A 22,711-nucleotide genomic window follows, 5' to 3' on the forward strand; every position below is an offset into this window, starting at 1 on the left:
TCATGGAGGACTGGGAGCTGGTGGAGTGGGATTGCAGCCTCCCAAACTTGGAGGAGGCAGCAGGCAGGCAGGAGAGGCTGGAAAAGGGGTGCTGTCTTTGGGTTAATGCCATGGGGCATTTGGCCAGGACTCAGCAGTTAGATTAGGTTTCCGAAAGCACATTCCTGAGCAGAATGGGGGCTGTGTTTTGCTGGTTGGCTGGTGTATGAGGGAGGCTGAGCAGTAGAAGGGATTACCAAAGGCACAGTCTGCATTGAGAGGCAAGGCTGGGTAGCAGCGTGCTGGTGTGCACGCACGCACAACCCCCCCCCCCCCCCCCCGCCCCTCAGCATGTGAGACTTCCTTTTCCTCTGGCACCTCTGGTGCATGCATTCAGATGTTTATCCTCAGACAGAGCATTTGCCATGTGGCCCACCTGGCAAGACTCTGCCTCCTTCTGCATCTTAATGAACTTATTTTGATGACAGGGGCTGGGACATGACTTGAGGATTCAGGGTATGGAGGAGGCCTCCTGCAGAACTTTCCTGGTCCAACCCTCTTTTACCCTGATGCTGGGGGGTGGGAGTTGTACTTAGACTTCATCCTTACCTGGTGACATCTGCTTCTGGTCTTCAGGTAAAACTGAGCCACCGAAGAGTCTTACCTGTGCACTGCTACCCCCTACTCCAGGTTGTCCCAGCCATGTGGCTAATGGCTGTCTTCACACTCTGTGGAGGTGCCTATCCCAGTCTCCTCTGTAGAGATTTTTTTTTTCTTTTGAGCCTAAACTTCATTTGTGGTACATCTCTCTTGCTGCTAATGCGCTACTTTAGACCTCCTTATCCAATTCTTGCTTTTTGAAATGCTTGTGACTTTGATCTCCTTTATTCCTTTTACCTTTCTTTTCACAAACTTTATACCAAGAGACCAAACACTTGACACGGCTCAAATGTTCCCGCTCTGTGCACCTGAACCAACAGCAGACACTGCCAGTGGCACCTTATTCCTCCTACCTGGCCCGGTTCAGCCTGGGACTCGTTCTCACAACTAGCGTACCGGGGCTGGCGTTCAGTGTAACAGCCGTTTGTTTATCCTTTACTGCTCATAAGCTACCATTCAGATAATTACTCCTACATAATTCTTCATTTTTTGCTTTTTTCCTAAAAGTTTAAATTCATTCTTCCAATTATACTATCATCCCTAGGTTCCAGTCGATGTTGGAAATAAAATAGGTAGTAACTGCCTAATAATTCTGTATTTGGGAATTTTAGTCCTCAAACTAATGTGATATCTTAAGCTGGTGCTGATGTAATTGAAGGCAGACCTGTGACTCCTCCAGGAAGACCTTTCCGCACTTAGACCAGGCACATGCGCCTGAACTATCCTCTCTCTGGCATCAGGGATCAGAAGGTGAGACAGCTGACAGGAAAGGGAGGCAGCTGTCTCCATGACTCTGTGACTTTGAGGAAAGGTCATAAGGTGACAAGGGCCCTTTGTTACCATAATTTATTTCAGGAATACAATGAAGAGCCAAATTGGTGTAATGGAAAAAAATAAAAAACTGGGGAAAAAAGATACTGGGTTTAAGTTTGAACTCTGACACTGAGTTAATGTGATTTTGAGCAAGTCACTTAATCTCTCAGATTGTCACAATTATGAAATGAGCATAGTAATTACAACATCACTCTCACAGCTTTTTTTCTTTTTTGAGGACCAAATGAGAGAATATGTGCTGGTAATATTTTTAAGCATTTTGTAAATTCCAGGCTTTATTCATTCACCAATTTCGTCAACAAGCATTTGTAGTGTTTTCTTGCAGGCGTCTCTGGGCCTGTGTCCTGCCCTGAGCTGCCCAACTTCATTCTCGGAACAGCCCTTCGAAAGACAGAGTTCAGGGGGTGGCAAAGCTTCCAATCACAGCCAGAGCCCAGAGAGAGGACCGTCTTGTTAGGAAGTGAGAACTAACCCACTTCCTTTGAATTTTTTTGCTCCCTGTGTACATGGGTTCTCCAACCCAGTGTCCCACCTCCCAGCTGCCTTTCAGAGCAGCTGATGGTGTCACTGCACTGTCGTCACTATGGCCCACAGGGCTTCTTGTTTACACCTCTGTTGGTACACTGCTGCTCATTCTTCCAACCAGACAGTCATTGGTTTACGCTGGCCAGCTGGGCTGACCCTGGCCCTCAGAATAGTGAATTCCACAAACAGAAGCCATGTCTCTTTCCCCTCCGCTCCCCACAACTCTGATTCCCTTCAGATACTTCATTAAGGACTTCTAGGCTCTGACCCTGAACTAGAATAGGCCCTTTAGGAACACTGTAAACATTTCTTTCTTAAAATATTTCTAGCTTCCTTTATTCATTTTAGTCAGGATTCTTCAGAGAAGCAGAATCAATTTTACATGAAAGAGAGGGAGAAGACAGAGACAGAGAGAAAGGGTGAAAGGGAGAGGGAGAAAGAGAAAGAGATTTATTTTAAAGAATTGGCTCCCGGCCCTGGTCATTGTGACTCAGTTGGAGCATAAGCCTGTAAACCAAAAGGCTGCAGGTTTGATCCCTGGTCAGGGCACAAACCTAGGTTGTAGGTTTGATCCCTAGTTGGGACAGCTAATCAATGTTTTTCTCTGACATCAATGTTTCTTTTTTTCTCTGTCTCTGTAAAAACAATGAAAAAATGTCCTTGGGTAAGGATAAAAAAACAAAACAAAACATCATTTTAGGCCCCTCTGCAGAGAAAAGGCCTGACATGCTGGAGTTTACCAAACATTAAAAAGGAATTTTTTTTTTTTTCTTTTTTTTACACTGTGTGGTTGCCTCTCACTTGCTCCCCCAACTGGGGACTTGACGTGCAACCTAGTAATGTGCCCTGACTGGGAATTGAACCAGCGACACTTTGCTCGCAGGCCGACGCTCAATCCACTGAGCCACAGCAGCCAGGGATAAAAGGAATTTTTATATTAACCAAAAAAACAAGAAGAATTGGCTCCCATGATTGTGGCTGCTGGTAAGTCCAGAATCCATAGGGATTCATGAGTCCCACCTGCGAAACAGCAAACCATCCTTTCTCCAATGCTGGGTTCAATATTTGGATGTTTCAGAGATTGGTGTCCTGAGAATTGGAGAGTGTTTAGAATTCCCAGCAGAACAGAGTGAAACCTAGTCCCCACCGTTGAGAATCTCTTAGTCTAATGGAGATGGACTGCAGTAACATGTGAACCATAAAGCAAGCCAGACCCATGAGTTGCCTCACAGACATGTAAACAGATTTTAGTGGGAGATCAGGCTAACGGTGAGCTCAGGGGAGCAGTGATTCACTTGGGTGGGGGTTTTGGGGGGAGATCTAGGAAGACTCAGAGTTGAGCTTGAAGAATGTGTAGGAGATGACCTTTATCTCAAATTTTTTGAGGCCTCACATACCTTCCTCAGAACTTCAGCAACTAAATTCAGCTCTCAGCATTGTGTCCTTAGGCCTAAGCCCAGTGCAGTTTCCAGGCCCGGGCAGATACATAGTGAGTTGCATTACCAGTGCGATATTTCCATGGTGAGTTCGAACATGTCCTAAATCTAACCACCAAGTGACTGTCTCTTTCTTGCTACCCCATCCTATTCCCCACTCCACTCCCAACCCCCATTGCTCCCTGTTTCTCTTCCCTTTTTCCCATGGGGAATGTACATTTTGTGGTTAAGAAGAAAGAAAGAAAAAATCTTAAGTGTTTTTTCCAACACCACCTCTCTCCCCGTGTCTGGTTCAGCCAGCCAATGATTCCTTGACAAAACAAGAAGGAACCCTTCATTGCAAACTGGAAAAACACTCGTTGGCTGGGATGTCTGAGAAACCTGTGCAAGCCCTTCACTTGGGGATGAAGGGCTGGCAGCCACACTATGAAGTGTTGGGGGAGGAAAAAAACAGGTGGCTTCCTGAGCTGCCTCCGAAGGGGAAGGGAGAAGGGAGTCTGCATCTGAAAGCTGGGGCTGGAGACACCTGCTAGGCTGACGGGATCTGCTTTGCCGGGAGAGAAAACAGCTCCATATGGGGGTACGTAGTTGGAAAAGGAGACTAGCTTGAGCTTAAAACTTAGCTACTTTGTTTGTATTTTGCCAGTTGGACAACATTATTGAGAGACAGCTTAGTCCCAAAAGGTGCAAAGCAACTTGAAATCTGAAAAGGAAATGACTGAGGAATACCTTAGAGTTTTAGGTCAAAGTCATATTAACCCTTTCTGTTTTCCACTGAGTACAAAAAGAAATTCCCAACTCAGAAGAACGTCCTTGATATTCACACATTGAATGCAGGTGTTTTGTGCCGACGCATTCTGGTAGGAACGGGAGGTTTTTTGAAATATGCGAGCGAATTTTGTTGTTACATAAAATCACTATAAATTGAAAACTACTTTGAATTTTCTTTATGAAACTTTGATTTGTTTACCTTAGAATGTATCCTTCATCGTTATTATGAAAGATAAAGGCATTCTATGCACAGTTTGCGAAAAATGGAATTTTCCATGTCCCGCATATAATCTGTTCAGATGTCATTGGCCATACTAATTGCATCAGACCTGGTGCAAGTGCCCAGGCAAACGTGGTACAAGCTCTGCTCAGGGCACCTGGGCAGCAGCTGTCTGCCCTAAAAAGCCAGGGTTCTGATTCTCTATTTAGTAATTGTCGATATTTATCAAAGGAAGACCTCAAGACCATGGCGCATCTTCTACTAAGGACGCTTAGAACTCTTACTGTAGCCCACTGTTCTCCTCAGTCTGTTCTTTGCACATACAGCTACATGCTTAAATAAAATCCTAGGAACATTTTCTACGCTAAGGGGAGAATCATATAGTGTGTTGAGTAGAGTTATAGATTTAATGAGCCAGGACACTTTGAGAAGCTTTTTGCACAAGAAGATGAAGGAAGAATTACAAAGTGCCTCCCTTATCAGTGATTTCACTTTCCACAATTTTAGTTACCCGTGGCCAACTGCAGTCTGAAAATATTAAATGGAAAAATTCCAGAAATAATTCATATGTTTTAACGTTGAGCAGTTCTGTGTAGCTGGATGAAATCTCACGCCATCCTGCTCTGTCCTGCCTACAATGTGAATCATCCCTTTGCCCAGTGCGTCCATGCTGTTATCACTTAGTACCCATATCAGTTATCAGATCAACTGTCACAGTATTGCGGTGTTTGGGTTTAAATAATCCTTACTTTACTTAATAATGCCACATTTACATAATTTTTATTACAGCGTATTGTTATAATTGTTCTATTTTATTATTAGTCATTGTTGTTAACCTCTTAGTGTGCCTAACAGCACCAGGGACCGGTTTCATGGAAGATGATTTTCCATGGGTTGGGGGAAAGGGGGAGGGAAGGGAGAGAGAAGGCGGAGCTCAGGTGGTGATGTGAGCGAAGCTTGCTTCCCTCACTCACTGCTGCTCATCTCCTGCTGTGCAGCCCGGATCTTAACAGGCCACAGACCAGTACCAGTTCGAGGCCCCGGGGGTTAGGGACCCCTGCTTTATAAATTCAACTTTCATAAATTTGTATATACAGTCATGTGCCACTTAATGACAGAGATGCATACTGAGAAATGTGTTGTTAGCTGATTCCATTGCTGTGCAAACATTGCAGACTGTTTGTACACAAACCTAGATGGTATAGCCTACTGCACAAGGCCTGTTGCTCCTAGGCTACAAACTTGCGCAGTGTGTTACTGTACAAAATAATATGAGATTAAATGAAGTATGAGAGAAAATGATGCAGTCAGAGTTCAGTAAACATGAGATGCCTGAGGCTGCTGCTGACACAGCACTGCATGCTGTTTACAGCAAACCTTTTTATTAGTAGAAAGAGTACACTCTTAACAATAAAAATATAGTAAAACATAAACCTGTGTCATTATCATCAAGTATTATGCACTGTATATAATTGTATGTGCTATACTTTTATATATACCTGGCATCACCACAAACATACAAGTAATGTGCCATGACATTATGACAGCTACAGTGTCACTAGGCAACAGGAATTTTTCAACTCCATTATAATCTTACGGGACCACTGTCATATATACAATCTGTCTACCAAAACGTCATTATGTAGCACATGATTGTTAGGAAAAAACATAGTATGTATAGGGTTCAGTACTGTGATCCACTGTCGATCGGGGTCTTAAAACGTATCCTTCACAAATAAAAGCAGGGGACTGCTGTAATTAGCTTGGTAGAAGTCGCTGGAATCCTTTAGGAAACATGATGCAAGACAATTTCTTTTCTTTTTTAAAAAAGTTCACTTATTTTTAGGAAGAAGGGGAGGGAGAGAATCATCGCGGTTACCTTGAGTGCCCAGACCTGGGACCCAACCTTCAATTCAGGCATTGTGGCCCAACCAGGAATTGAACCAAGCGACCTTTTGCTGTGCAGGTGACGCCCATCCAACTAAGCCACACTGGTCAGGGCCAAGATGATTTCTTTAAAATGAAAAAGAAAGAATCAACCCTGGTTGGTGTGCCTCAGTGGATTGAGCACTGGCCTGTGAACTGAAGGGTCACCGGTTAATTCCTGATCAGGGCACACGTCTGGGTTGCAGGCCAGGTCCCTGGTTGGGGGCGTGTCAGAGGCAACAAATCGATGTTTCTCTCATATGTAGGTATTTCTCTCCCTCTTTCTCCCTCCGTTCCCTTCTCTCTAAAAATAAATAAATAAAATCACAGGAAAGAATTAAGAGAACAAGTGAGTCCCTTGGCTCTATACCTTTTCTGTGTGTAGAAAAGTTGAGAGATTTCTACTTTGATCTTGTTTTTAGAGTTTCAACCATTTTTAGGATCTGGTAATAACCCTGAGAACGAAAGAGCAGTGAGTCTGTCCTGCAAGTGAACCAAATGTTCATATCTAAGATGAAGAACCATTTCTTAATAGTGAGAAAAAAATGTGAGAAAAAAATGTAACAAAAAACAAAACGAAAAGAATCCTTGCTAAGGGAAAAAAAAAAGCAGCACTTTTTTTTTGTTTTATAGGGAAAACTGTGTTTAATTTTGAGTGACTGTACTCTGCCTCTACTTAAAAACATTTGAAGATTCCAGGAATCACAGACTAAGACTCACGCTGTAGCAAGGTAAACGTGAGCCTGTCTCAGAGCCCCACCTTCCACACCAGACCCAGCGAACTCTGTCATTTTCTCAGTTCCTCTGGCACTTGCCCCTTGTCCTTGGAATGGTGCCCCATCTGCCTGCAGCATCTTCCTCTCCATTCTCTTCCCCAGAAAGTTCCTACCTCCCTCAGTTTAATGAATTCCTTCTCAATTTTCAAGACTCAAGTGTCTTCTTCTCTAGGAATCTTTTCTTGACTCCTTCAACTTCCCAAGTGTCTGGAGTAGGGTCTCTTCTTCCCAGCCTCCTTACTACCATCCTGGGTGTGTTCTGATAGCCGCCTCCCGTGGTCTCACTGCCCAGAGGCAGGGGTGTTGCCGTTCATTTCTGTGACCGCACTGCTTTACGCAGGGCCTGGCACACAGCAGGCCTCCCGTGAGTGTCTAGAAAGAGGAAGACTTTAGATGTAATGTGCTTGAATTCTGGAAGATCAAAAAGGGCTTGCAGAACGTGAACAAAGTCTTCTTCACCAAATCCCGATATATTAGAAGTTTTAAGGAAGTAAATAACAACGGATGAAACAAGAACTCGGGATATGAACAGGTTAAAGATATGAAGAAATTCAGGAAGGTTTAGAAAAACTGATGGATATGAGAAACAAAAGGCTGCTTAAAATAAATTGAGATGTTTGGAGGAAACTTTGGAACCTTTGAAAGGAGATACCAGGGAATGTGGTGGCTCCATGTCCTTCCAGACACCTCAGGGGACCCTGTCGGAGGTGGGGGTGGTTGGCCTCAGAGGCCACCGCTCCAGGCCTACACGGTCCCCAGCTGTGCTGCAGGAGTGAGAACAAACCACTGTGGGTTCAGTGGCCTTAGGACCGTGTCCCTGCCTCTCCCACCTCGAGTTCCGCTTTCAGGGCATGCTGCTGCTCATCTTCATTCTTCCTCTGAGCGCCTGGGCTCCCTCGCTCCTCTCCCTCCTCCTGCGCAGGCTGCCTGCCTGCCAGAGACTGTGCCAGGACCCAGCTCTGGCTCTGATGAGTCCAGACCACCAGGATTCACATTAATTTTCCCATTGCTAAAGTTTATAGTTTATATTGAGTTGATCAGAGAAATATGTGTGATGTGGGTTGTTGGCAAGTAAATCTTTTTTTCCTTCTCTTTTTCTTCAGTGTATTTTTTCAAACCATTTCATTCCTTCCTTTAGTCCAGAAGAAACTCCCAAATTCTGCTAACCAGCCCTACCTCATAGCAGTGCCGAAGTCAGATAAACGAGATGGTCTGCAGACATCTCCCTTCATCTGGCTGCCAGACTCAGTGGAGATGTGGCTCTCATCCTTGACTTGCCTTCAAGGATTAATAGCATTTCTCATTCTCTTCTTATGTCTTTTTTTCAAAATATATTTTTAATTGGTTCAGGCCAAGAAATTCCTGAAGCATTAGGCCACTTTATTGCAAATCACTTAATGACGTTGCAAACTAGGATTTTAATTTTTTCCTTCTCCTTCTCCTCTCACAAGCTTCCCTTTACACCCTCTCTCCTCTCCTGCCCATCTTCTGTCGTGACTTTGATCTTTGTTCCCTTTCATCCCTGACCCTTTATTCTCTTCTCCATCCTCGGCTTCCTCTCACTGCTCAAATCTGGGTGCAAACCCCACCTCAACTCAAAGGAAAGGAAAGAAACACAAGACTTAATAACTAATGTGTTTGGCATCTGCAAAGGTTTTTTTTTTTCCCCCATGGAAACTGTTTTTTATTTAAATAAAAGAGAGTGTGTCTTGTTTTCATCAGAAAGTGTGTTTGAGAAACTTTATGTCATGTTTCCATGGCTGTCAGGAGAGTGCTTTGGAGCCAAAATTATTTGTGCAATTGAACGGGAAGGAAAAAAGAAAGTCCCAAAGAGGGCAAATCTATTTATCCACTCATCCTTCCTGCAAAGAGAGGAGGAGTACTTACTCTGTCAGGCTCCTTTTTAAATTTTCTCAGGAGATCCAAGTGACCTGGCCTAGGCTGGAGTGCTGGTGGAGGTGGACTTTGTTGGGGACACCACGCTGCTGAATTGTGTGCTTGTGTACATCTTGTCTATTAAAGTTCCTCATGACTAGGAACTATGTCTTCTGGCATCTTCTGTAGTGCCTAGCATAATGCATAATCCCCACTCCTGGCTGGCTGCTTGCATGTTTCAGTGATGCCTGGAGGGATGGTACTGTGCTTAATGCTGACTACAGAGTATCCTGATTTGCCCAGCCTTGTGAGTTACAGAGGGTTTGGTTTCAGTGGTCTGCATGCCAGGGCAACAGACTGGCAAAGGGCTTAGTCACTAGCCAGGATGTGTGGTTTCTGAGATGCTTGCCCATCCCACACCAAACCCCCGCCACTCGCCAGAAGGTGGGCTTTCAGACCTAATGAGAGCACTGCCGAGCTCCACCCGCTACTCTGCTTCTGTAATTGATTCACTTGCAGAGCCCTTTCTTTGAGAAGACTAATCTGGGGTCACGCCTGGCCGTGCTTCCTCAGGTGATTGGAGGCAGAGAGCCGTGTGCTGATTCTCTGCCTGTCAGCAAAGCAGTCGGGGGCCCTGGGGAGCTGCTGCCTTGTCCGAGGCCACAGAAGGAGGCAGTGCCAAGGACCCTTCTTCTCCGACTCCACCTCCAAGCCCATCTGTAGGGCAGTGAGCCACAGCTTTTCGGAGCTTTGTTTCCCTTATACTTTTCCATCTTTGAAGAAAGGTCTGAGGTGTGGGGAAGGGCCTTGGGTCAGTATGCCACTGAGGAGTGCTCTGTTAGAGCAAAACCTTTCTGTACTTTGTAACATTAGCCACAGATGCAACACGCCATCACAGGGACAAGTTGAGACCTGGAGGCCACAAGAGGTAGGGAGTAGAAATATCAGTCAGCCCAGAAACTTGCCGATGGCCACGAGGCTACAGAGCCGTCCTGGCAGCATTGCCAAGGGAGCCCACTGAGATGCCCCCACAGTCCGGTGGCTCCCATCCAAGCCTCAGCAGATGAGTGCAGGCTTGTCTTGTGATTCCTGAGAACAGGCAGGGGGAGGACAGGACCGACTGTACGTGAGAAATGCCTGAATGGGTAGAAAGCCAATTTTTTTAAAGTGAGCTCATGGAAATGGGGATGTTGGTAATTCCACGCAGCCTCCAGCCAAAGGCACCATTTTACCTGACTTCTTAAACAGAATTGAACTTTGACTTGTAGCCTAAGTGAGGGCTCAGGGAGAAGAGGATGGATAGGAACACTCCTTGAAAGTTCTCGTTAAGCTTAAGAGTTACGCTTGGAGTATTCTGCTGAGGCGCATTGCACCTGTAACTGGGTGTGTAAATTCTGGGAAAATCAGGGAGCTGAGCCTAATTAAGATTTGATGATTTCGCATTATGAGAATGCATGAACATACACCAAATATTGTAATTTAACCCATAGCTCTACTGAGCTTTTTCTTAAATAAAGGACTGAGTCTAGATGGTGGTGAGAAAGAAATTCAAAAGGCAGTCAAGCTAAAACTTGTCAATTGTGGTGTCTCCTGTGATCCTGATGATGGCGGCCACACCCATGTGCTTCTAAATGTCTTTTATTTGCCCCTGTCCCTGCTGGCATGTCTGATACACCCTGTAAATGTGAACAGGAAACACAGATCTCATCAACGTGATTTGTGTCTGAACCAATTCCTGTAATGTGTGTATCCAAGGTCCTCCGCAAGTGATAGATCAGAAGATAAATGTTCCCTTAAGAAATCGAGCACTTAGAAGGCAAGGAACTGAGCAGGGTTCCATTTGGAACCTCCATTAATATGGGCTTTCTCAGAAAGCACCAAGTTCTGTTGAAAGTAAGTAAGGTCAATAAACTCTGAGATGGCCCCAGTGATGGGGGATTCTGGCCTGCTGAGAGCTGAGAAACCAAAGTGGGCCTATTGGCATTTGATTATGCAGAAAAGTTAATAAAATAGCTGAAAGAATACACTAAAAGAGGATGCAAAAGAGGGTCTGAGGGAAGGTAAGAGGATTAAGGCTGCAAAAACATTCAGCTAATGGATTTCTCAAACACACCAGCCAACAGGCAAGGACAGGTGTCCTGTCAAACCATTTCCCTGTGAAACCTGATCCTTCCTTCTGAATCGAGGCCTGCTAACTCCATTTGTAACTAAGGGCCTGCCCCTCATTCCCAGTGAGACGCCCTGAGCAGCCCAGAGACTGGCCAGGAAACCAGCTTTGCAGACAAAGGGGCCTGGGAACAGGCTGCTTTCCTTCACATGCAGCCAACTGGCTCCCTCTGCACCTGCCCTGCCTGGTGGCTGATGAGGCTGTTATTGATCATGAAGCTTTTATCCATCCCTGATCTCTTACCTGCCCAAAAACATTAGAAGAGGGGTGCTCTGATATTCAAATCATTTATCATTACTCTGCTTTTGATCCCTTAGTGAAACGCAGCTTTTGCTGCAGGATTCAAATTGGGAGTTTGTCTAGTGAAGCAACAGTTGAGGCTTCAGTTTAGGAGGCACAAGGAGAGGACAAGGCCAAGGACTAAACTGCTGCTTATTTATTTTGAAGCCAGGAAGGCTTGCCTGCCAGTCGGCCCTTGTGGGGATCTGGGTGCCCAGCTGGGGTGGCCTTGGACCTGCCTGCACGGGCTGTTGTGCATATGTTGGCATCAGAACAGAGGGGCTGTGTGGCCACATGGCTGACCGGTGCCCAGCTTTGTGCCTCCCCCACTGCACAGCCTTCTGTCTCTAGCCCAGCTGTTGTCAGAAGGTGCAAAAGGAGCCAGAGAGGCTTAAAGGGCCATGGTGTTTCTAGGACTGGGTGGGTGAGGTGGGTGCATGGAGGAGTGCCGGCTCCCTGCCTGGATAAGCCCTCGATTACAATGGGGCAGTAGCTCAGGGCCATTAAGATGGAGATGGCATTTTGGTGCCAAACTCCTTTCAGTTGCTTGCATCTTTGTTGCAAAATGATCTGTTAGGTTTAAATATATTCTTGCTCAAGGCAAATTTTCTTGGAATGAGGTAAAGATAAGGGGGAGGGTAGAAAAAACTCAAAAAGTCTTAGCGGAGTATTTTTAGATTTATTAGACCATTGAAGAGAGTGCTTCTCAGTGACGGAAAAATTTCCAGATGCTTCTGAGCTCACAATGCTCCCAGCTCGCTTTGTGGGGCGCCTCCTGACTTGGCAGGCACACACGCACTGTGCTGAGAAGGATTAGGACCTTTGTACTGTTTAATTGCATTGCTTTGGAAAGCAGTTACCAATATTTAGCTAGAACACATTGAGCACAGGCAACCCACCCTTTCCCATAGTCCGTATCTTCCTTTCTGAGAGAACACGCATCCAATGTCTTGGCTGAGAGGCTTACCTATAAACTAGGTGATGAAATTTGGGTGGCCCAGTGCAAAATGAAAACGTGGGGTCCTTTGTTCAAACATTATTAAGAATTTCAAGATGGTGACAGCAGACCCTTAAACCAAGCCTTGACCCCTTTCAAGCACTGGGCTCTGTGCAGCTGGGCGGGTTGCACATTCATGAAGCTGGCCTTGGGCTCAGCCTTCCAAAGTATTCAACAAGGATTTAGAGAGCATTTACTGCTTCCTGAATACTGTGCAGTGGAGTTGGGGGTGTGGAGTGTAAAACAGACTGCGCACTGGGATTTCACAGTACAGTTAGGGTCAGATATCACACACACAAAATTAAATAATGACAAGATAATTCTTTAAAAGTATACAAGGCCCTAAACTAATATGGGCTTTCCCAGAAAGCACAGAGTTCTGTGGCAAGAAAGGAAGGTCACCCATCCAAAGGAAGCAATTCGTGAGAGTCTCACCTTGAGTCATAGGCATCACTTGGTAAGCCTGGAAAGTGAAATGGACTCAGAAATGAATTGGGCAGTTTGTCCTTGTTTTGCCACACCACTCCGCGAATAGCATGTATTTCTTACTCCACACTTACTGGACCTGCTATATCCCTTTCCTGTGACCCTAGAAGTAACTTCTTAAGAAACATTCTATTTTCAGAATAGCCACACTTTGATAAAAGGTTGGCCACATTTGGATAAAAGGTTCATAGAAAATTTGTTGTGCTGGGCCCTTATCCTTGAGCTCACAATCTAGACCAACTCAGCTCAGAAATTTGAGTACACGGGCAGCAAAAATGGGTACCTTGTACCTGATTGAGGAACCAGCTCCAAGGTAGTCATTCAACATTTACTGGCCTTCTACTTGGGTCAGGCCTGGGTTAAGTTCAGAAAATATATATATGAAGACTTGGTCCCTGCCCCTAAACAGTTCACAACTGATATAGTAATCAAAGGGACAGCAATCCTTTCCTAGAAACAAAAGGGGTCCCTTGCCCTGGCTTGACTGAGAGCTTCTGGAAAATTCCATTAAGTAGGGACCTCCTGACCTCACTGAGTGCCTCCATCACTGGGCTCTTCTTTGGTGACAGTAGTTTGTTTTTACTAATTATCTCTTCTGTAAGAAATCTGACTCCCCACTGCTCCTATTGCCTTCTCTGGGTCTTGGGGGAAACAACAACACAGGCAGGTGGGGTCTTGCAGTGGAATTGTGGTAAACTCTGATGGTATCACAGTTCTCAGGAGCTGAGCAGAATTCGGTGTGGTCAGCATGCAGTGAGGGTGCCTCTAGGGTATTTTCTAAGTAACATTATGAAGCCTGGCTAAATACTATTATCTCTCTTATCTTACTCTGGTTTTGTTGCACAAATGCCCATTCTGTTGAGCAATATCAGTGAATCTGCTCCTACAAAGAGAGTTTTGTAATTTGGACTGTTGGCTTGGTTGGGAAGCATCCTGCTTTTGTTTCAGATGGATATCCATCTTCTCTTAGTTTAGATCCCAGTCTTCTTGCCCCCCCCCCCCCCCCCCCCCCCGCCAAGATGGCTGCTATGCTGCCAGAGACTGCAGCCTGGTGTCAGGATCCTCAGCTTCTCCATGTAGTCCTGCCATTAAACCACACCAGGGAGGTCCCTCTTTGCCTTAGAAAACCCTTAGGGTATCCACAGATCCTCACCCCAGCCCTAAGAAAGTATTAGCTGTGTTGCAGAGTATAGCTCTTGGGTAGCAGGAATCACCTTTGGTTATAACCATGGTTGGTAATTGAGCAAAATCCTGGGCCAGCCACTTTTCATGGTGGCTGCCTGAGCAGAACCAGGAAGGGCTCTTCTTGATTGGACTACAGAAGACAGTAGCATTCTCTTTTATTTTTCCCTTCTGTCTCCATTAGCTGAGCTGTGCCAGGACATTTGTGCCTTGACCCTGACCAGGTTTTGTAGAGCTGATGGGCCTGGTCAATTCGCTCCCAGGTCTCAGCGTAACAAAAGAAGCCAGTCTGCATCACGGGCACCTCCTGACAGAATTCTCTATGCCCACCCCCACCCTGCAACTTATATATATCAAGTGAACTCCATGCAGGACTGAGGGCTACACATTCCAACCTTTAAACTCCCATAGGCAACAAAGGGCTAGAGGAAAGACTTGGAGAACCCCCAGAGAGCCTCCTATGTGTGAGGTTCTGCAGCTGTTTATTGTACCTAAAGACACGAAACCACAATCCACCCTGAAACATTGCACGTTTCCTCCATCGAGACCCAACCGGCACCTTTCCTTCTCCCCACAGATCTTCAGGACTTCAAGTTGGACGTGCAACACGTGATTGAAGTAGATGAGGGGAACACGGCGGTCATTGCTTGCCACCTTCCTGAGAGCCACCCAAAAGCACAGGTCCGATACAGTGTCAAACAAGAGTGGCTGGAGGCATCCAGAGGTGAGCAAGCAGGAGCTCAGAGGCCGAGGCCAGGAGGGAAGCTGGCTGCCCCTGACCCCTGCTTCCCAACCCCCATAAACACCCGATAGACCCCTCCTCATGCTGGCTAGCTGTCTTAAACCTTGATATTTATTTATCCCTGTGGAATCCTAAAGGGATTGGCTTCTGTTATGGAAGTCTTTTGCCTGGTCATGAGGCATTTCTTTACCCTTCGAGGCAGCTGAGCTGCTGCCATGTGAGCAGGGCTGTCAGCCCAAGGTTCCAGATTTCCTCCCCACGAGAGCTCCCAGCCCCCAGGCAGACACAGAAAGGCTGCCCAACAAACCCAGCCATTCCTGTAGCTGCAGCGTGGGAGGTGGAGCTCGTCCTCACATAGCACAGCAATCTTTTTAGTGGAACTTGAGTTTTTCCCTCTCCCCATTTGAAGGGAGGCCAAGCTTTGGTCCACAAAGTGCCAGCGGGGAGACAGGATGTTTCCTCCACAACTGACCCTGCACTCAAGGCCAAGCAGACCCTACTGACAGAACCCCACAGCTCAAAACGTGTACCTTTTAAATAGCCTATAAGTTTTTAAATATTTTTATTAACTTTTTCTGATTATGAAAGGAATATATGTTCACTGTAGAAAATACACAAAACTATTTTTTGAAAGTATAAAAGTCCTAATCCCACGCCTCAGAAATAACTAGAGACTGAAAAAAGAGCATTGATCTCTACTGTTCCCAGTAGAAGCCTGGAGTGAGCCCCCAGAGAAGGCCTGCCCAGCCCACAGGGTCAAGGGCTTTGCCCATTCTGTCTGGTGTTAGCCTTAAGCAGCGCACATCCAGGGACAGGCAGGCACCAGGCTGAGTGAGCCCCGAGTACCGGACACCACCCCTCCCAGGGCAGGCCACCAGGAAGCTCAGTGCTGAGTGCCCGTCATTTGCCTTCTTGGAAGCTGGACTCTATTCCAGTCACTGGTGTGTCCTACTGAAAGAAGCTGACTGAGCACAGCCCTGGGGCCCCACCCCCTAGCACCCCTGGTCCAGAAGTAGACACAGCCTAGCAGGCCAGTGATACAGAGGGAAGGGCTACAGTGGTGTTCATGCAGAGGGTGGAGGTTGGGAGTCAGAATATTCCTCCCTGGTTGTGAAAATTCAGCTGTGAGGTGGCTCAAAGCTGTGACTGTGATAGGGATTGATGGGAAGTTCTAAAGTCAAATTCTCTCCCTCCTATTGGCTTGTGGGGATGATGTTCTCATGTCATCTCCCATGTATGCAGCATGGGCCTCCCTATCCTTACAGTGGCTGAGGCAGCACACGTTATGCCATTTTAGAAATGAGGAAACAAAATCTGAGGTTAATTACCTTGCCCAAGATCATACAGGTAAGTACAGGCAGGTCCAAAGCTTGAATCCAGGTCTGGCCCACCCCAAATCCTGCTGCATTTCACCCTACCCCAGCTCCCTGAAAAGTACAAAATGCTCTTTTACAAACCTGTGTACTAACTCGGGGAGAGTCAGCCTGTCAGCTAGCTGGTTCTTTAGTCGTCCTCATTGCCTGGCGCTTCCGTCCCACAGGGTGCGAGGTTTTATGGGGAGAATTGCGTTTCCGGTGTGGGCTTGTTGTCAGGTGCACAGCTCCTGGCTCCTGCCCTTCCTGTCCCCTCCCCCTCCGTGGGAACTTCGGGTGTAGTATTTCAGGTCCAAACTCACCCATGCTCCCCTCCCCTGTTCTTTCCTCAGATAACTACCTGATCATGCCATCGGGGAACCTTCAGATAGTGAACGCCAGCCAGGAGGACGAGGGGACGTACAAGTGCGCCGCCTACAACCCAGTGACCCAAGAAGTGAAAACCTCGGGCTCTAGTGACAGGCTGCGCGTGCGCCGTAAGGGGCAGGGGGTCCCTGGGGGCGGCGGGGCCTTGGGTGCCACGGAGTGCCCCAGCACTGTGCTCTCTGAGGTCAGGGTGAGGGTCGTAGGGCTCCGACTAGTGGGGCATCCGGGACTCTGAGGGGTGGGGGTGCCTCTCCCAGCCCAACCGCCAGGCTTTCATAGCCCACGGCCCTTGGGCTTGGCTCAGGGGGCAGCTGTGCTTCCTGGCCACTCACAGCAGAGCACTGTGGGGGACACCCCCTTCCTCCTGCCTGTTGAGAGCTCTCCTTCACTGGGTAGCCTTCGGAGGACGGGAATGGGTTGGGATGTGTGGGCTGTGGCAGGACGGTCTGACGCTTTGCAGTTGCCGGCGAGCACATAGGAAAGATGATGGTGCACTTGTGCCCACGTTGAGGCCACAAGTCTGCACTATTGAAGTTTGTCCAACACCCCTCTCTGGTGAAAATCCATGTGGGCCCACCACTCCCGTGTTATATGAAAACAGCTCCCTTTGCTGAGCTCATTCTATGTGCCAGGCTCTCTCCTGGACTCCTTGTGTATTCAGTGTTGTGACATCTTAATGTGGAGTTCGATTTTTAGAGTCAGTACCAGTGTCAGATTTACCGTGAAGTTACTGAAGCAAAATTTAGATGGTTCCTCGCTTGCCTGATTTTGTATGGATAATTTTGTATTCTTTTTCTGAAAGAAGGCTGACCAAGATGTATGAGTTTCAGGTCTTATGAAACCTTATCTGTCCCAGGTTAGCACATAAAGCAAAATCACATATAGTCAACGTACTTCATGAAGGTGCCCAAGGAAGGTGGCGCATTGGAGAGCAACATGCCTGTCAATCAGTTCATCCCAGTCTCTCCCCCAGTGTTGAAAAAAAAAAAAATTGCTGCTTCCTCAGCTGAGAACCTAATGAAGTGCTAATAGTTGATTAGTTTTGGAGGGCTTTGTGGTCTGAAAAATGCGTATCTTTAAACCATAGATTCTGTTCAGCTCAGCAAAATGCTCATGCTGTGGGAGACACTTGGGTACTGTGACCCATGAGAGGTGTTTTGGGGACACCATGGATCCTTGCATCTCATCTCATCCTCATCCTTAGAGTTCACTTACTGAGCAAGAGAAATCATCTGCATTATTGAAGTTGTTCCTCTGTCCCCTGCCTCATCTTTCTCACTGCCAATGACACATAGTTATGCATTCATATGCTTTGTCCACGATGCTACTCATTTCTTGTTATAACAGCTCCTTCAGAAGTCCTTGTTTCTCATAAGAAAACCAAGATCCAAGGGAACTGGGTAACTTGCCCCACTTTACGTAGGCCATAAGCCCCTGAAAGCTGTTTCATTCCAAATCCATGATCTTTGGGATTGCCTCCTGGGTCTGGGCCACACAAGGTGGCACAGAAGGGCTTCTCTACACTAAGTTCTGGTCCCACATGCTGTCCTTTCCCTCCTCGGCCCTCTAGGCTCCACGGCCGAAGCGGCCCGCATCGTCTATCCACCAGAGGCCCAGACTATCATCGTCACCAAAGGCCAGAGTCTCATCCTGGAGTGTGTGGCCAGTGGGATTCCACCCCCGCGGGTCACCTGGGCCAAGGATGGGTCCAGTGCTGCGGGCTATAACAAGACACGCTTCCTGCTGAGCAACCTCCTTATTGACACCACTAGCGAGGAGGACTCCGGGACCTACCGCTGCATGGCTGACAATGGGGTGGGGGAGCCTGGGGCAGCGGTCATCCTCTACAATGTCCAGGTGTTTGGTGAGTGTCTCTTCAGACCTTCTCCTTGACCTTCTCTTTGAGCTGCATGGCCCTTCTGGAAGCTCTTAACCTCAGGCTCAGGGTCATCATGCCCCGGTGAGTGACAGAGGAGTACTGAGAGGGATGGAGATCCTTAGATCCCAGGGACTAGGGTACAGGGGCCTGGCAGCTCTCTTTATGCCCTTTCCTGTCGTGGCTCTGAGGAAGGAAATGTAGGTCCTTTCCTTTCCTCCATCAGCAGCTACTTGGAAGGAGAGAGAGCCTTTTGTGACTGCAGTCCCTTCCCCAGACTGACTGGTCATGGACAGGAAGACTCAGCCTCTCTTAACCCCTGCTCTGGTTTCCCGGCAGAACCCCCTGAGGTCACTGTAGAGCTGTCTCAGCTGGTCATCCCATGGGGCCAGAGTGCCAAGCTCACCTGTGAGGTGCGCGGGAACCCCCCGCCCTCAGTGCTGTGGTTGAGGAACGCCGTGCCCCTCACCTCCAGCCAGCGCCTCCGACTGTCACGGAGGGCCTTGCGAGTGGTCAGCGTGGGGCCTGAGGATGAAGGTGTCTACCAGTGCATGGCCGAGAATGAAGTTGGGAGTGCCCACGCTGTGGTCCAGCTGAGGACCGCCAGGCCAGGTGAGTGCCACACAGGGCTAGGCGCTGAGGATAGTCACAGAACCCTTCCCTCAGATGAAATCCAAAATAGAGCCCCAATATATAAAACAAAGTGGCTTTTAATTGTAAGCTCAACTTTATATTAACTTATTAAAAAATCAGAGTGCAGATTTTCACAAGTGAAAATAACCCATTTAACTGTTGTGTTGTTGTTAAAAAACACCTTTTAAAATTTCATGGTCCATGAAACCCAGTCTGGCAGCCACTGCTCTAGACTAAAGGAAAGCAAGTGTGCCCTCAGCCTGCTTCTCTGCCGCTGGCAGCTGTGGTGCCTGAGCAGTCGCCGGGCTCGGTAACCCGGGTGTGCAGGGGAACAGAGCAAAGAACCCAGCCTCAAGAGTTTTCTCATGGAGGAGATAAAATTTACCAATGAAATAATTTGAAAATAATACCACATAATGAAATGCTGAACTAACATTATCAGATGCCAACCTCCCATGGGGCCAGAGGTCAGGCAGAGGAGAAACCAGTGTTGGCAAAGCCTGTGGAGGGTTTCTGAAGGAAGTGTTGTCTCTCCTGGCTTCTCATGTCCTCAGAGGGCATTTACAGTTGGCTTCACATCTCCCACTTCCGGGTCAATGCCGTGGAGTAGGGAAAGACCCATGTTGTGCCATGGTGTTCAGATCCTACGGGGAAAGGCATGCCCCCATCCCAGTATCAGACATGAGAAAGTGGGCACAGTGTTCCCATACCTCAGGAGCAAATTGAGATAGTTCACTTCAGATGAGGCTAGGAGAACAGGCAGGTTGCAGAGATGCTTGCCTACCACGCCTGGGCCAGGGCAGGAAGCCCAGGCATGGGACACCAGGCTGCCTTTCCCTACTGCGGACAGGGCCATGACCCTCCCTCTTCCCACAGAGCCTTTTGAGTGGGCTGATGGTCATGTCAGGTCTTTTTTCTGACTTTTTTTTTTTTTTTTTATATCCATGGGGCAACAGCTCAGCAGGTGATCAGGAGACTGACACCCTGTTCCCTCCTTCCTCTTTCCTGCTTGGTATTCCAGGCACAACCCTGAGGCCATGGCGGGATGCTAAACTGGACACCACCACACCTCCCCTGCCACCCTCAACACCCAGAAGCCCTGACCAGATGCTGAGGGAGCACCCAGGTGTCCCAAAGCTGCCAACATCAGTGCAGCCAGCTATCCCACGGTGCACTGGAGAGAAAGGGCAGGCAGCGCCTGCCGAGGCGCCTGTCATCCTCAGCTCACCCCGGACGTCCAAGACTGATTCTTACGAGCTCGTGTGGAGGCCTCGGCACGAGGGTGGCAGCCGGGCACGGATCCTTTCCTATGTGGTGAAATACCGCAAGGTACGGGGCCTGGTGTTGTGCCCATCTTCTCTCAGGCTGGGCGGGGGTCTCTGTCTGCTGCCCTCTCCCCTCGAGCTCCTGTGGCCTGAACCCCCCATCTCCTCCAGTGTACTTTCCTACCACCTCTCAGCTGTGCATTTGCCTCCAGGTCTGAGCTCCACACACAGGCTTCCCAGAAACTCACACCACCAGCTTCTAGTCCCAGAGGAGAGTGGACGGTTTCCCTGTTACCTGTCACCCATCCTCTCCTTTTCCCCCTCTCATTTGTTCATATTGCTTTGTTTTCTGACCAAACTGAGCTCTACTGGGTATTTACCTGCATGAACGCTGGCATGGCAGGCTAGCTCTAGAGCCAGGGAAACAAATATTTGTGAACAAGTATTTTCTCTAAGGGCTGTAAAAGACACCCTCAGTTCTCAGGATTCATCATGGCTCAGATTTGACAAGCAGGCATTTGAGCTGAAAGCACGTCATGTTGTTCAGACCTTGACAGAAGGGAGTCTGTCCGAGTGAATGTTTTGGGAGCTGTCAGGGAAGGACTGATGGGTATGGGACAGGGCCAAGCCAGCCCGTCCCCTTGGATACTTTGTCCTGTGACGCAGGAAAGGGCCCCCAGGCTGTTATCCTTGTTCAAGGCTTCATCCTCACTTGCTGTTACCTTGAAGTTCCCTTTAGGAAAATGCCCTTGAAATGCATTTCTACTCACTCAGGTGCATGCTGCTTTCTTTCTCAGGTCATTAGACAGACTGTAGACAATTACTGCTCTCAAATGGGCTTTTAAAAGTCTTACTTGATAAGATAATGCTAGACTTTATTATACACTCATATTATTTTTGCTTGTAAACGTGCTATGTGCACTTGGAAGAAAATTTGGGAAAATAGGTGAATGTGAAACTAAAACTATTTATTGACTCTTCTTGCCCTCCAAAAAACAAACAAAAAAACACAGTGGGAAGTGCTGGTTGTGCAGAAGCCGTTTGCCCTGTCCTGGACCCAGCGGACCCTCCTTCTGTCCTTTGCTAAGAGGGCTTGGGTAAGGACAAGTCCACAGAGACACCGCGGTTGTCAGAAAGACACCTAGGGCAAAGCTGCCAGCTAAGTGAAGGCCAAGGCAGGGCAGTTTCTTATTAACACTCAGCCTGCTGGCCTCTTTGCAGCCAGTCAGAAAAGGGGGTGAATAAGTTTTTAACAAAAAGCAGCATTGTTCAGCTCAGGTTATGGGGCAGGGCTGGTCCTAATCCTTATTTCCCTGAGTAACTGGACACCTCCACCTCAGAGTTGTAGACAAAGATCAGGGCAGGCCGGACGCTCATGGTCCCCAGGAGATAAGAACCAGCATGAGAACAAGAATAATATTTTTCAGGCCAAGAGGTGGCCTCGAAATGGCCTCACCAAGAGGCAGGCTGGCAAAGGCCATGCATAGTGATCCGGAAATGCCAGGCTGAGGCCACACTCACCCTCTTGCTGTGTGTGACAGTGACTAATTACTGGTCCATTTCTTATTTTCTTTTCTGCTCCCAGTGGAAGTGTGAGGCCAGAGCTGGGATGGCTGAGGAGAAGGGATACAGGATAGAGGACAGTGCCCCCCTGGTTCTGGCTTCTATCAGGCCCCGGCCTGGGGGGGCATTTGGAGCTAGTAGGTGGGCATTGCCAAGGCGGAAATTATGTCTTGAAAGAAGTTCCTTTCTTTAGGGACTAATATGTCTTAAGGATCATCACATCAGAAAGAATCTAGAAATTTTTTTAAAAATCAGCATTTGGGTTGTGTTTTCTCAGCCCCCCTTTCTCTTGCTGGAGTCTGGGAATCATTCAGCTCATTTTCATGTTTTCACACAATGAAGCAAGTTTCATTTCCTGGTGCATCTGCAGACTCTGGGCTACTGTGTTTGGGTTTCCAGCACCGCTGGGGATTCTCAGTTTGTAAAATCTTCTCCCCTTGGGACAAATCCTGGAAGCCTGACATTAGTGAGCCCAGACCATCCCTGTCCCTTGAATAGCAGGTTTTGTTCTACTTTGGAATATTCTGCTTGGGACTATGCTTTCCTATCAGCTGTTGAGTTCCTTCAGCAAACCACAGCCTCACATACCAGCAGGCTCTCTGAGATCTGCAGTGTTGGCAGTTATATGTTTTGTCCTGAAAGGTAGGGTGGCTGAGAGGAAGCAACCTCTCAGCATCACCTGTCCAGGAGCCTGGAGTTCCTTTTTTTCTTTAAACAGCTGGGAATTTGAAGCCATTATTAATCCATAATCATTACAATTCATCCACAGTTTTTGACTTC

At 47.6% G+C, this 22,711-nt stretch overlaps 1 protein-coding gene across 5 annotated transcripts in view; it reads left to right on the forward strand.

Annotated features, from left to right (window-relative positions):
• Positions 1–22,711, forward strand: part of BOC (BOC cell adhesion associated, oncogene regulated) — a 71,238-nt gene that overhangs the window by 38,757 nt on the left and 9,770 nt on the right. For all 5 annotated transcript variants that reach the window (XM_090276636.1, XM_090276647.1, XM_090276626.1 and 2 more), the window contains 5 exons: positions 14,691–14,837; positions 16,561–16,704; positions 18,165–18,458; positions 18,810–19,082; positions 20,125–20,432. In XM_090276636.1, the coding sequence (XP_090132762.1) occupies positions 14,691–14,837; positions 16,561–16,704; positions 18,165–18,458; positions 18,810–19,082; positions 20,125–20,432 (1,166 nt within the window). The remainder of the gene's footprint in view (positions 1–14,690; positions 14,838–16,560; positions 16,705–18,164; positions 18,459–18,809; positions 19,083–20,124; positions 20,433–22,711) is intronic.

This window comes from Furipterus horrens, unplaced genomic scaffold (assembly GCF_987537825.1).
Source record: "Furipterus horrens unplaced genomic scaffold, mFurHor1.1.pri manual_scaffold_1, whole genome shotgun sequence".
Lineage (NCBI taxonomy): Eukaryota > Metazoa > Chordata > Mammalia > Chiroptera > Furipteridae > Furipterus > Furipterus horrens.